General features: G+C 52.7%; 4 protein-coding genes across 5 annotated transcripts; 2 read left to right on the top strand and 2 right to left on the bottom strand.

Annotated features, from left to right (window-relative positions):
- Positions 1-41: 41 nt before the first annotated feature.
- Positions 42-1,262, bottom strand: CKM354_001294800 (uncharacterized protein; the record flags this gene model as incomplete). Its single annotated transcript, XM_044808484.1, has 1 exon — positions 42-1,262. One exon carries the CDS (start codon positions 1,260-1,262, stop codon positions 42-44), a length of 1,221 nt encoding a protein of 406 aa, XP_044664419.1.
- A 742-nt stretch (positions 1,263-2,004) lies between these two features.
- Positions 2,005-2,811, top strand: CKM354_001294700 (uncharacterized protein; the record flags this gene model as incomplete). The annotated part of the gene is made up of 2 exons (XM_044808483.1): positions 2,005-2,064; positions 2,119-2,811. 2 exons carry the CDS (start codon positions 2,005-2,007, stop codon positions 2,809-2,811), a joined length of 753 nt encoding a protein of 250 aa, XP_044664418.1.
- Positions 2,812-7,084: 4,273 nt separating this feature from the next.
- Positions 7,085-8,136, bottom strand: CKM354_001294600 (uncharacterized protein; the record flags this gene model as incomplete). Its single annotated transcript, XM_044808482.1, has 2 exons — positions 7,085-7,392; positions 7,458-8,136. The coding sequence occupies 2 exons, from the start codon at positions 8,134-8,136 to the stop codon at positions 7,085-7,087; spliced, it is 987 nt and encodes a 328-aa protein (XP_044664417.1).
- Positions 8,137-10,491: 2,355 nt separating this feature from the next.
- CKM354_001294500 (uncharacterized protein) lies at positions 10,492-12,468 on the top strand (the record flags this gene model as incomplete). 2 transcript variants are annotated; one of them, XM_044808480.1, is made up of 2 exons in its annotated part: positions 10,492-12,267; positions 12,409-12,468. In XM_044808480.1, 2 exons carry the CDS (start codon positions 10,492-10,494, stop codon positions 12,466-12,468), a joined length of 1,836 nt encoding a protein of 611 aa, XP_044664415.1. The 2 variants fall into 2 exon arrangements, with proteins under 2 accessions (XP_044664415.1, XP_044664416.1); XM_044808481.1 differs by lacking the exon at positions 12,409-12,468 and having other exon boundaries at positions 10,492-10,796; positions 10,848-12,408.
- Between the last annotated feature and the right edge of the window lie 441 nt (positions 12,469-12,909).

Below are 12,909 nucleotides of genomic sequence, written 5' to 3'. Positions count from 1 at the left end.
TGAACCTCGAAACCACATTTTGTCTACTGCACACTAGCCACTCATGCGAGTTCCTCCTGATCCTGTGCTCCCTCTGCGCCAACCGCTATCAAAGCCTTTCTTGTGTACTCTCGTGGATGCATGCCATATCCTCCACTGAGGAACTTCATCTTGATTCGATAGCGGACGGTGTCTGGATCTATGTCAGCTGCAGTGGTCTTGGCCACATGTAGAGCAAGAGTTCCGAGAGGGTTGTCGTTAAAAATGGCATCCATCGCTGAAGCTACAGCTTCATCCAGCTCGATAAGTCGAGCGGCCAGACGAGACTGGAAGTGGTCAACGGTGGCCTCCTTGCACCCGAGATTGCGAAGTAGAAGCATCGAAGAGAACTCTGGTGCGCTGAAGTCGCCGTCAGGGCTGAGTTGCCAGTCAGAGTAGGACTGGACAGCTTCCTCGCAACGGGCCACGGTGTTGACGACAACATCGATCCACGCTGTAACCTGAGCAAAGTCTAGAGTAGAAGGCATTTGCGCGAATTCGATGGCTGAGTCAAAAGGATGGCGACCAAAGTCTTCTTCGCTGTCGTCTTCTTCAGAGCTCTCTTCGCCATCGGACGATAGTGCCTCGACAGAAAAGATGTCCATAACGTTAGTCAGATCCGGGCAGGCCGTCAAGACATCGAATTGTCGTTCACAGCAATTCATGAATAACTCCACGCGGTGGTATGTGTGCTCTGTAAACGAGTCAATAGAGTCGACCGAAACCGTCATGCGGCAGTTAGGCGAAGCATATAAGAACGCGGACGCCTTTTTCTCGTCGCTGCCGTCAGAGATCGCCTTTTGAGAATCCTGCAAAAGCTGAAGAACAGCGCCGATCTCGGTGTTCATGTCAATACCGTGGGCACGATTGGGAAGAACTTCGCTCGAGTTCTCGGCGGCCAGATGATAAGCAGGGCTGACGAGTTTGGCTCCGCGAAAAGAAACGTGGGCTTCGCTGAAGTCGAGAGAATCTGCTTCTTCTGCTGTTGGCGTGGCGTCGTGATCGTAGTAGACTGTCCACTTGTGAGGATCGAGATCGTCATCGTCATGTTGGGTGAGTTCGTTGATGGGAATCTGGTATGTCATACTCTCCAGTGGGCAACATTGACAGCGTACGACTGCAACTTCTTCGAGGAGACGGTAAACATATCCCCGTGCATCTTCGGCGGGTCTTCCACCTTTGACGGCCTGCGCCAAGACGAGCTGGATCGACAGTCGTACAGTCATGTTCGAGTTGTGAGACATTGTTGCGATGATGGAGGAGACAGTCGAAAGATCTTGCTCGGATGAGACTGAACACGGATACTGCGGTGTGCCAGGTGTGACTGTACGTACTTGAGAGCAGATAACGGTCGATATTTGTGCCTCGCTGGGCGGCCTTTGTGGTGAGGAGACAATGCAGATTGTTGTGGATCCGAACAAAGAGTGCAGGGTGAACATCAGCAGAGGACAAAGGGGCGATCGACCTTTCACGAATTTGGGACTAGTCGCGGAGCTCAGGGTCACTGTCTCTCTCGAAGATGTTGCGGAGACTACCGCACTCGCGTCACTGGTGTCTGCTCACTGGAGAGAAGGACGGGCGGTGAGACCCACCTGATTAATTCATGAGCCGCACGGTGCATCTCCTTCCAGTAATATGATGCCAGAGATTCAAGAAGTAGATCAGCCCGGAATGATGTGATCATGTGTCAGAGCCGTACCAACGAGGCATGAGTTGTGCCTTTGCCGGCGTCACGTTGTACTCCTGACGTTCACCGTTTGTCACATGCATTGCTTGGCGTTCACTTGCAGCGTTGAATGCACGGGCCAGGCAGCGTTATGCAAGACTCATGAACAGCTTTTCGCTCCTGCGCCCTGATGACCTCCTCCTTCAGCACACCATCTCCAGTTCAGCATCAATACAGCTGCGACAACTCCTTCTACCACCTGTCACCGCTACTTGCAACACTTCCCAACTACAAACAGTAAAACACACCCACTGTACATCATGCAGTTTTTCGTGCTCATCGTCGGCGCCTTTGCGCTGTCGGCTGCCGCAGCTCCGCAGGTAGATTATGACCCATAGAGCATCGGTGACAGCATCGAGCTAACACTTCTGCAGCCCACTCCAACCTCGGTGTCGTCTGGCTCGCCAGGCGCCGGCCCGAGCGTCTCGAGCATTGCCAAACCACAAGCCACTTCTCAGGCCGCCGATGTCAACGACCCATACCCAGACTTCACCGCTCTCATTCAGAACGTCGAGGTTCCAGGCGACGGCTTCGCGCATCTCGCCGACGACGGCGTCTTTCGCTTCTACGGCCCCGACGGCACCGTCCTCCACGCCATCCCGTTCTCCAACACTCAGATTCGCTCTCTGCTCGAAATTCGCCCTCCAGTCTGGGAACCCTACCGTGACGAGCTGGAGCGTATGTTCGAGAACATTGACGGCAACATCGTCGACGCTATAGGAAACGACCTCCTCCTCGACCCACCCCTCAACCTCAAGCCAGCAGTCTTCGGCGGCCCAGACCACGCTATGCCAGAATTTGATGCGAAGCTCGAGGATCTGATCAAGAACAAGAAGATCGACGCTACTTCTGTCGAGCAGAAGTACTTCGCCTTCGCCAAGTCCATCAACATTGGTGAAGATCAGACTGTCAACCCAAGATTCCAGACCAAGGTCGACCTCAACATGAAGCCAGCATTGTGGTGCTTGGGTCAACTCTGCTCTAGTCACGAAGGCTGCAGAATGATGGGCTGTAGCGCTTGCACCTATGCCGATGCGGTGCTCGTAAAGGTCAAGGTTTGTGTTTGAGTTCCATCGTCGCGGCGTACCCGATCAAGGGGCAGATAGCTTCGACGTCTATGGTGTATGCGATGAGGCTGAGTGGGGACACCCAGTCAAATGAGCACTCGGCTGTCATCAGAAGCTCAGCGCAACTGAGAGCAGTTGTACGATAGCTGCGGCGGTCGCGAGAGAACATCAATTTACCTATTCCGCAAGAAACGACGCGTGCTGCAACTTCATGAGCGAGATAGATCTTCAATGCAATCAAAGTCATGACTACATACGTCGTTCAATAAGCCAATTTCTCCATCCATATCGAAAACGTTTGAACACATAAGACCGTAGCTGAACCAAATCCCTCGTCCATCGCAACAAAGACATCCATGCTCAAGCGAGCTTCGAAATTCCTTTGTTATCCAAAGCACAATCCTAAGAGACTTCGCGCGTCTCATCTCCGAGCGTGTTCATTTCATGCAAGATAATATCGTTTCTTCGCTCCTTCTGCTGCCGAAAGCATGACACACGGAATCATCCTCTTCGTCATCGCATTGGCCATGTTGCATGTCCACTTACTAGCACGCCAAGAAGAACGAAGACGAGCAGCAAGATTACGACGAAGCGCGGCGAAACTAGTTTCCTGAAGGCGGGAGACGACCTCTTGCAGCAGTGCTAGTGTCTGTTCGAGGATGATGAAGGCATTTATCACGAGATATGAATACTGGAAGTGGAATACGAGAATCTCAAGGATATCTCTTAAGCTAAACAAGATTCCTCAAAGCAAAGATGGTCTCTCGCACGCAGTAGGATTTCTCGCAAGGAATAGGATTTCTCGCACCAAGTCAGATTTCTCGCACCAAACAGATCTTCTGCGAATGTTGGAACATCAGAATGGCATCCTCTCCCTGTCAGATGTCTAACACACGAAAGTCGAGCGTGTGGAGATAGAATAGCATGGAAATGTCATTCGGGATCAAAACTGTTCCAAAGTGCTTGAGGACGACTCTGGTCTCGATCCCAAGATCGAGGATCACGCATGGCCGCTCCTCGTGGCTTTACAAAGGCCGAAGCAGCAGGGCAACACCCTCTCTCTGCTTGATTTCACGATCATGAGCATAGATCGTCTGGATATTGCATGGCGTCAAATGGTCACATGGGTCAGAGCTGAAGGCACGATTTGGACAATACTCAGGGTTCGGGACTCAATCCTGCGATTACATTGCGTCGCTCTGGATAAGTCTATAGATTGAGAGATCATGGAGTTACTTTCTCGCTCTAATTAGCGTGAGGCCACAAAAGTTTGAGTTCTGCATCTCTAATGGCATCGAGTAGTCACCAGTTTCAGAAAGCCGCCACCTCCATAGAATATCACTCTGTCTGGATTCTACCAGCACAAGATCATACGCGGTCGCTCTCGTTGGCAGTGCCACTAGGTCATCAAGGACAGAATTCTAGTTGAACAGCAATCATCTCCGAGTTCTCCAGAGACACTCCTCAAAGCTCAGACCATCCGTCCTTAGAAAAGTATCATGGTGGTCTCACCCATATTCACTCCCCAAAACTGATGTCTACCAGAGTTCCAACGGGGCGACACACGATGCCTCGAAGCAGAGATCGCGAATGGAGTCAAATATTGGTACCTATGTTCAAACGTTCCACGAACGAAGTTCTCAATGTGTTCCAACTATATGTACTACATTGCACCCTCCCCATATCCCTTCACATTCGTTCAGAGTAGCTAACGCTTTCCACAAACGCCGCACACACCACACTTTTTCTCCAACAAGATCAATACACGCTACGCTGCCAAAGGTCCAGACAGCCCAGCGTACCCAAAGCTCCTTCTCCAAGAAACCTTGATCTGATCAAAGATCACAAAACAAGATGTACGGCCAATCTCTCCGCCTCGCCGAAAAGGTAAGCAGAGAACTCGCCGCCGCTTCCGCCGTCCCTTCGCCCTCAGTGGCATTCAATCCCCGTCCATCGAAGAAAAGGGCCGCAAGTGAAATGGAGGGAGAGACAGACGAGAAGAAAACTTTCCCTCGCTCCCTCGCCAAGCGACGTCGTGCTCGAACCACATCTCGCTGTTCTTGCTCTTCTTCTTCCAAGAATGAGCCCAAGTCCAAGTCCACGAAGGAAGGAAGGAGTGAATGGGCCGTTCCGGAAGACTTCGACGAAGAAGAAGAAGAAGTCTCTCGTCCTGTTGTTTCGCGTCCTCGTCGCTCTGCTCCCGCCCGCCGTTCCAAGCGCACAAAGGGCGCCCAGCTTCGCTTGAGGTCGGACGATGCCACACAGAAATCATCGTCGTCCTCCTCGTCCTCGAAAGCCGAAGAAGAGAGGACCCCTCTCGCAGAAAAAGAAGTCCGTCTCCGCGCCAGAATCGGTCCCTCTGCCACCGCTCGTCAACCTCGCCTCCTGATTTGCCGACTGAAAGTTTTCAGAGACACAGCAACATCCCCCTCCTGCCGTCTCCAGTACGTCGCGAAATTCTTTCTAGAGGAAGAAGGAGCCGAAGTGCCATGCGGCGAAATCGAAGCTTGGAGACTTTTAGCTTCGGAGAGTTGGGATGAATTGCTTCATCTCAATCGTGCGAAGATTCAGAGGAGTTCGGACACTCGAGGAGAATGTGCTCGTCTTCTCCAAACTCTCTTCCTTCCCTCCGGAGTTATCAAACCGGAGGTGAACAACGAACTCGGCCTCTCAACGGCTCAAGATCTCATGCATATTGAGAGTGTATGGATCTACGACGCTTTCGAGAGAATGGGTCTCCTGCAGTATGTTCTTCGCGGTTTCCGATTTTTGGTGATGAACTATGCTTTTGAAGAGAGATACCGTTTCTCTGGGGTTTTGTTGCTCGCGCCGGGGAAATTTGATGATGAGGGGATGAGTAAGTGTTGGAAAGGGGTGGAAGTGGAGAGGGTCGCGGAGATTTTGATGGGGGTTTATAAGAGGTATGGGAAGTATAGGGTTGTGGTGAAGGATGGGTTGACGGAGTGGTTTCGAACTACGGTGATGGGGAGGTTTGCTTGGGGGTGGGATTGAGGGGTGTCTCTTGCTCTGGGGGAAGGGAGGAAGTTGAGGGGGTGGGGAGGGATATCGGTTTGATTTTGTGCATGGTAGATAGCTAGAATGATAATGGTAATGGAATGGTGTTCTTCTGAATATTCGTGCGGATATCACGTCATCGTGTCTCGAGACGGCAGAAGCCTGTTGCAATGAGCCTGACAGAAGCATGCCGCTTGCTCAACGTTTCTCTGAAAGCAATCTTGACGAACTTTGCTCTGACTGTCCGAATTGGATTTGAGATTATACCAAGGTGCTTTTTTGACTGCTCTTTGCAATGCCGTCTAACAGAGAGAATCTAACTCCCGACTGGACATCGGGACCTTAAATGGCAAGAACGGAATACTACCACTGCAAGAGGACCGTTCTCCGCTCTGGGATGAAATAGATCATTTAACTTCCACGGTCTCATACTAATTCGCCGCAAAAGATACTGCATCCGGTGAAGATGAAGAGCAGGACAGAACACGGGATTCTGTTGCCACGAAGGGCGGTTCGGACTGGAGGTTGCTGAGATTGCAAACAATTATCATTGACTACACCAGATAGTGAAGGGCATCGGAATTGCAAGCGTTGTCGGACTCGCTATAGTTGGTTACTTCAGCTTTTGAGTCGTGCAATTCGGTAAGAGGAAGAAGTCTGTGGAAAGCTCGTCGCTTCGCGGTACATTATGCTGCAAGTGGTGTCTTCATGATCTCATGATGCTTGCTATTGGCAATTCATCCGGGAGTTAATCAAGGACAGGGCGGTCAAGGAGGCTACAGAGTCGCGTTGTTCAGGTATACGTTCCAGCAATGTAGATGGAGGAGAACAGCCGTCTTTGTTCGCAGGCAACTCAGACCGGAGCTGGCGTTCATCCGTCGCCTTGTAATAACGAACTAATGTATCAAGAGCGAGACCGCTCGATTCTGCTTCAGAATTACATGCGTTGAAGTCAGACTCATGTCAAAATGGCTCTTACTCGCACGGTCATTCCATTGAAGACTTTGATCAGCAAACAAATTTGAGCAATTCTTCGTGACAGGGTCCGTAAAACTTCGTCAAATTCGCTTGCTCATATTCGCCGCTATGTATAATGATCGTGACCAATGCCGTTCAAACCCAAGGGTATCGCGCTCTCCCATGCAATACAAGATACACGCACCTCTATTCCCATTGCACTCATGATGTCGCACAGTCGCGCTCATTACTCTGTTCTTGTTCTCATCCTCATTCATCATCGTGCCAACCATCGTGGTCCTTACAACAAGATAGCAGCAGCCGCGACACCAACAACCCCAGCAGCAGAGCCCATGAGCCCAAGACCAGTTGGCATGGCACCAGAGTCCGAGTTCGTGGTCGTGAACGTGTTGCCATCCGAGTCGGTCGTGACAGCGACGCCAGTGGCTTCGGCGACACGGATGCCGAAGGAGGTACTGAGGGAAGTGATGCTGCTTCCTGCACTGTCGGTTGTGGTGACTGTGGTGGTGGCTGTGGCGGTCGTTTCGGCTGTGCAGCCTGACCAGGTTGTCCAAGGTGCAGAGGAGCCCCATGGGCCGTCGGTCCAGCCTGCAAGTAGTCAGTATGTTGATCTGTGTAGATGAGCAGGAATGGAAGCAGAATGTAAGACTTACCAGACCAAGTACTCGCCGGACAAGCATCAGTTCCCCACCACTGCGTCCAAGGACCGTTCGTCCACGAACCACTCGATGCCCAAGGACCGTTACCCCACCCGCCATTCCCACGACCTGGTCCAAAAGGTCCATAGCCTCCAGCGTTCCCAGGGCCGTGGTAGCCTACAGGACCATTCCAGAATCCATCACCTCCATCATTGGTAGTCCACGCATCAGGCCACGCCTGACCTCCCACGAAACCATTACTCTTCCACCAATCGCCCGCACTCGAAAGATCGCTCGGAAGAGGATGCGCGGAAGTAATACTATCCCACTCAGCAGTATCCGTCGGAGCAGCAGTCAAACTCGCAGCGGAAGTCCAGCTCGCGAAATCCGAGTACGCGGAAGTTGGCCAAGGACCTGCGCCTCCGCCCCATTTGCCTCCCCCGCCGTAGCCAGCGTGAGCGGAAGCCCAGGAAGACCAGGCAGATGTCTCCGTCGGGAGGCCTTTAGAGCTAGCCCAGCTCGCCCATTCGGCACTGTTGGTGGGGTACCCAGTAACGCTGTTCTCGCTGGCCCATTGACCCCATGCGCCGTAGCCGTCTTCGCCGTTTGCGCCACGACCGCCGAAGCCTTGAGGAGAGGCGAGGGCGAGGGAGGAGAGAGTGGAGAGGAGAGCGGCGGTGCTTGTTTGTTTCATCTTGGCGAGGCTTTTCTGCTGTTGTTGGCGTTTAGTAGATCCGGCTGAGGTGTGAGTGGGTGAGAGAGATGAGAAACAAAAGAGACAAGGAAATGGAGAAGTGTCAAGCTTCATATACCCAGCTGTGTCCCAGGATGGCACAGCATGTCCGCATCCCTGCGGTGATCTTGAGGAAAAGGCTGGGAGACGTTGGCGGTTGACGACGACAGACCTACGCACTGCTCCTGCGTTACTGTTGTTACTGGTGCTGCTCACATGGTCTCGGAAAATACGCGTCATGCCGGCAGACGCGCAAACAATGACCGCCGTCAGCGACCAGCGCATGTCGATATTTGCGGAGGATCGACGCGAGGCTGAAAGGTTGGTTGGTGGTGGAAGAGGAAGAGCTGAAGTCGGTTCCACTGCAGCAACGCCCCGAATGCTGGAAATCGAGGGCGGAGAGCCGGTGCCAAGACAAACACGTGATATGCCGAAACGGTCGACCATCTGCTGGTAGAGGTCGGGGAGGTTTCGTCAAAGTGGTGACCGCGATGCTGAAAGTCAAATTGGCTGCCATGTTCTCGTAGTCGTAGTCGTACAGGTTGTGGAGTTGTCCTAGTACTGGTGGGTGGGATGAACAAAGACTGCTATCCGTCCCACCACTTTCTCACCCGGTCGCCGAGGAGACTTTCCAACCGCCTCCCATTGTCGTTGACAACATCTCGGACTTCCACCGCCATCTTGCGGGAAGGCGATCACTCCCGAACCCTCCGTTCCGGCTTCTCCTACGGCCTGAAACGGCGTCCCAGGATGAGCCTCTGAGGTCATCCAACCCCGGCTGGAACACAGAGTGGCGGAGTGCTGCGAATCCACTTCTACGCGGTCTACGATACCGTTAGCCTACTCAACAATAGACAACTCGTTCTCCTCAAAAAGTCTCGCAATACTGCACTCTCAACATCTACATGCCGCTGGAGCTACGAAGATCGAGGATCAATGTCCATGGCGTCCTCAGACCGCAGCCTCCAAGAACCCATTGCGCGTCCTGTCTGCATTCGCAGCTGCACCTCTGCAGAATCGTGATCCTCATCAGGCTTACACTTGCGTACTCCCCAGAGAGGCCAAGCTTGGCTATTGCTTGACTTTTCTGGCATTCAGTCAAGGCCAACTCTGTACTTTCTCCGATCCGATCTGGCTGATTGGCTGTACATCTGCAGTGTCACAATGCTGTCAGACTGGGCTTGCGCGTGCGAGAGTGCAGGAAGGCTTGGCTAAGACGAAGCCGAAAAGTGTGTCAGCGCCGCGTGGCCGGTGCGATGGTGTAGGACTTGGTGTCTTCAACCGCGTTTGCTCAGGTGGCATCAAAGGTGAGTACGAAAGGAGCAGGAAGGAAGGGCACGAGCCGTCACTGGCACGTCTGCAGCGCGCGCGAAATTCCCACGCAGGAGGCGCAGACACCAATACCTCGAAGCTCTGTTCAACACATACGCTTCACTAACTGCGGTCGTCAACACCATGCTTTGCACCACCCTCCGCAGCACTCATCCGCGCAGCACTGAGAAAACGAAGCAACATCCAATCTCGCGTGGAAGATGAGCAAGCGAATCAGCAGCCTTCAGCCGGCATCTCTCCACTGTCTCATTAGTGGGAGACATCAAATCTTATCGCTTGAGCTTGCCTGACGAGCTCCGCAAAACGGGCAGTGCTTTTACAAGAGCCTTCACTGTTCCGACTTCTCCTCCACTTCTTTGCACTTGACGGATCATGCTACCAGGCTGCTAACCTTTCTTTCAATTCCCTATACGCGTTACCAGAATATTATACGTCTCACACTGCCATACTATGGCCAAGAACATCTCGACCTCTGCATCAGGGCTTTCTCCAAAGAGCCGTTACCAGGTAGTGCAGACAGAAATGCCACCGAGACCGAAGCTGAGAAGCTACTCTTCTCATGCCTCTGCTTCTACTACGGCACGGCTATCGCAACGGAGACCTGCCAAGATTTCCTGCTTCATGGCCATCAATGCGAGTTCCCGGCCTCGGCTCGACAAAGGCACTGTCTTGCACAAAGACCACGACCTTCTGGTGATAGCATTGTCGCCAGAGAATTTCTTTGATCGATTTTCGGTGCATCGACAATGGCTTTGAGATTTCTTTGACTCTGGATAGCGCCATTGTTGGCTGGTGCCTCTCCTCACGAAGTATACAAGTATGCTTCTGTGTCAGCCCTTCCTACAATTTTCAAACCCACAAACCCTACAGTTTACACAATTGCCGCTTGACTTTCAACTTGACAATCAAAACTTCGAATCTGCAGGACAGAATTCGAAACCCAAGACTCAAGAACAACAACAAAGACAAGCAAGTACATCCACAATGGCCAACTCTCACCCGTACAGACAGGACGACCCTGTCGAGGCCACCAACGCACGCTTCTGGCGTGAATACGATGCGGCGCAACCGGCTGATCTATCCATCCGCGACGAGCTTGCCGCTCGGAAATCGGCATTGAGATCGATTGACGAGGTACAGGGCGAATTTGAAGGAGACGACTACTGGGCACTCGGCGCAGATCCGAACATAAGCGGCGCTGAAGCGCTTGCGCGAATGCGACGCGAAGGCGCTGAGCGAAGTGAGTGCGACCCCGACCCCGTGGAGGTTGTTCGCATGCACGGTCGGCGGTACTTTGGTGATGAGGATCTTGATGATAATGATGCTGACTCTGATTCCAGCGCGGAATGTGATGAGCTGTGCGATGAAAGCGACGACGAGAGAGAAGCGGCAGAACATTCAATACCTGTCGCACGAATGGGCCCGGCAACGTACATGGCACACACCATGTATGGTAACTGGCGCATCACAAGCCTCGTCGCGGCCTTTGAGAGACTGCAAGAAGCTGACGACCTAGAAGACGTCGCGGACGAGTCTCAAGAGCTTATTGACACTACAATCTTCGTAGCACGGCACGCACGTCTCCCGACCGATGGTTTCGATGCGATTTTCCAGGTCGCTCAACGAGACATCATGGCACGAGAGGAGGAAAGACGTCAAGAACGGATACTGACCCAGCGAAGACAAGAACTGAACCAGCTGGACGAGGTTCTCGAGACGCTGGCCCATCTCGAATACCAGTTCGCCTTGAACCAAGAGCTCATCAAGCGCGAAAACAGGATCTTCTTAGAGGGACAGGCGATCTGGAAGAGAGACGATCCTGAAGCTTACGCCCATTTCAAGAAGTTCAAGACTGCCGCCCGTACCAGCCTTGCATCACAATACGAAGGCTCAAGCGCCACCTCCACAATCGTACTCGAGTGGGCGATCCTCTGCTGGAGTATTGGGGTCTTCAAGTATCCCGATTTCCTCGTCGATAGCATCCGCCGTCTCGCGCGATTGCACTACTTTCGAGTCGGGGTCACGTCGGAGATTCACAGCGGCAGATGGGCGCAATACAGGTGGAACGTCAAAGAGGATCATACCTATCCTCCATGGGAAGAATCGCGGCAGTATCGCGACTTGGAAGCGTTCGAAAACAGTGCCGACGGCGCCGCTAACGAAATGCACGAGGCGAGTAACAGTCGCTACGGCTATGAACCACAGCCTGCAATTGGAGGTGAGGCTCTACATCCGAACGGCTTCGCCAAATTCGTTGAGCCCAAGGATGTTCCTTTTCTCCGCCGCCTGGAAATCATCCGAGCAGGCTTTGACATTCGCGTCGTACGCCATGCACAGTCCCTTCGCGACCCGGAGCGAGTTCGCCACCTCGCGAACCCTCGACTGGATGGGATGACGATCAACAGCCACAGACTTGCTGGCTTCGCCGTCTTCGCATGGATTGCGGAAGCCGTTAACCACCTTGCCGAGGACCCTCATGAGAGGACCAGTGAAGAGAAAGAAGCTCGACGACTCCTCTGCACGGATATGATTAACTTCAGCACGACCCTCAACCGGGAAAAGCATGTCCGCAAGCTAATGAGACTCGCCATCGTAAGCGTCCTCGTGCCATATAGCGCCTTCGCAGGTTACCACGGATGTACAGTTGCGATCCCGCCCAATTCTCGGCCAAAAAAGATCACGCAGCTGGAGCAGCGGGCTCGCGCCCGAAGAGCACAGATCATCATGATCCGGACGGGCCAGCGAAATAACGATGCTTGGGTACCCCGACCTCCTCTACTTAGAGTGGAGGAGCGAGTGTCTGCTCCGACGCTGACTTCGCCTCGTTCGCCACCGGATGGCTGGGAGACTGACGACGAGGCGGATCCTACTCCGCGGTCTTCGCCTTCACCTGTACGGTAGACTTCGGAGGAGAGTGCACGGGCGCGAATTGGTGGCCGATTTTCAATAAGCCAACTCTGAGCATTGAAGCGAGCGTTGCATCTGATCAAGATATTCACGCATTGGACAATTCTTTGAACAAACTGACTTTTATTCTCATTACTTGTCACTCGCGTTTGTCTCAATACTAACGTCACCACAGAGCGATATCGTGGTCGAAGATATAGAGAAATCTCGTCGAACGATCGAATCTACAGAGATCATCAACGGGAAGTGGATAATGAATCTACCAAGGCTCATCACTAGACATGCGAATCGTTGCGATCCTGAGTAAAGTCTGCTCTCGTCCACAATTTACAGGTGATGTAGTGAGAGCTTCCTGTGCCGTATCACGAGTATCCGTAAGATGCCAAGAAGATGCGTCTTTGTTCTCGTGTACTGACTGCCGCAGATCTTGTTCTCCAGCTTTTCTTTGTCTTTCGCATCACAGCTGAGGTAGGTACAATACGAACCTGTTGATGA

Source organism: Cercospora kikuchii (assembly GCF_019650295.1).
Source record: "Cercospora kikuchii DNA, contig_00009, whole genome shotgun sequence".
NCBI lineage: Eukaryota > Fungi > Ascomycota > Dothideomycetes > Mycosphaerellales > Mycosphaerellaceae > Cercospora > Cercospora kikuchii.
The sequence above is the reverse complement of the archived record's forward strand: the minus strand, read 5'-3'. Positions and strand labels throughout refer to the sequence as shown.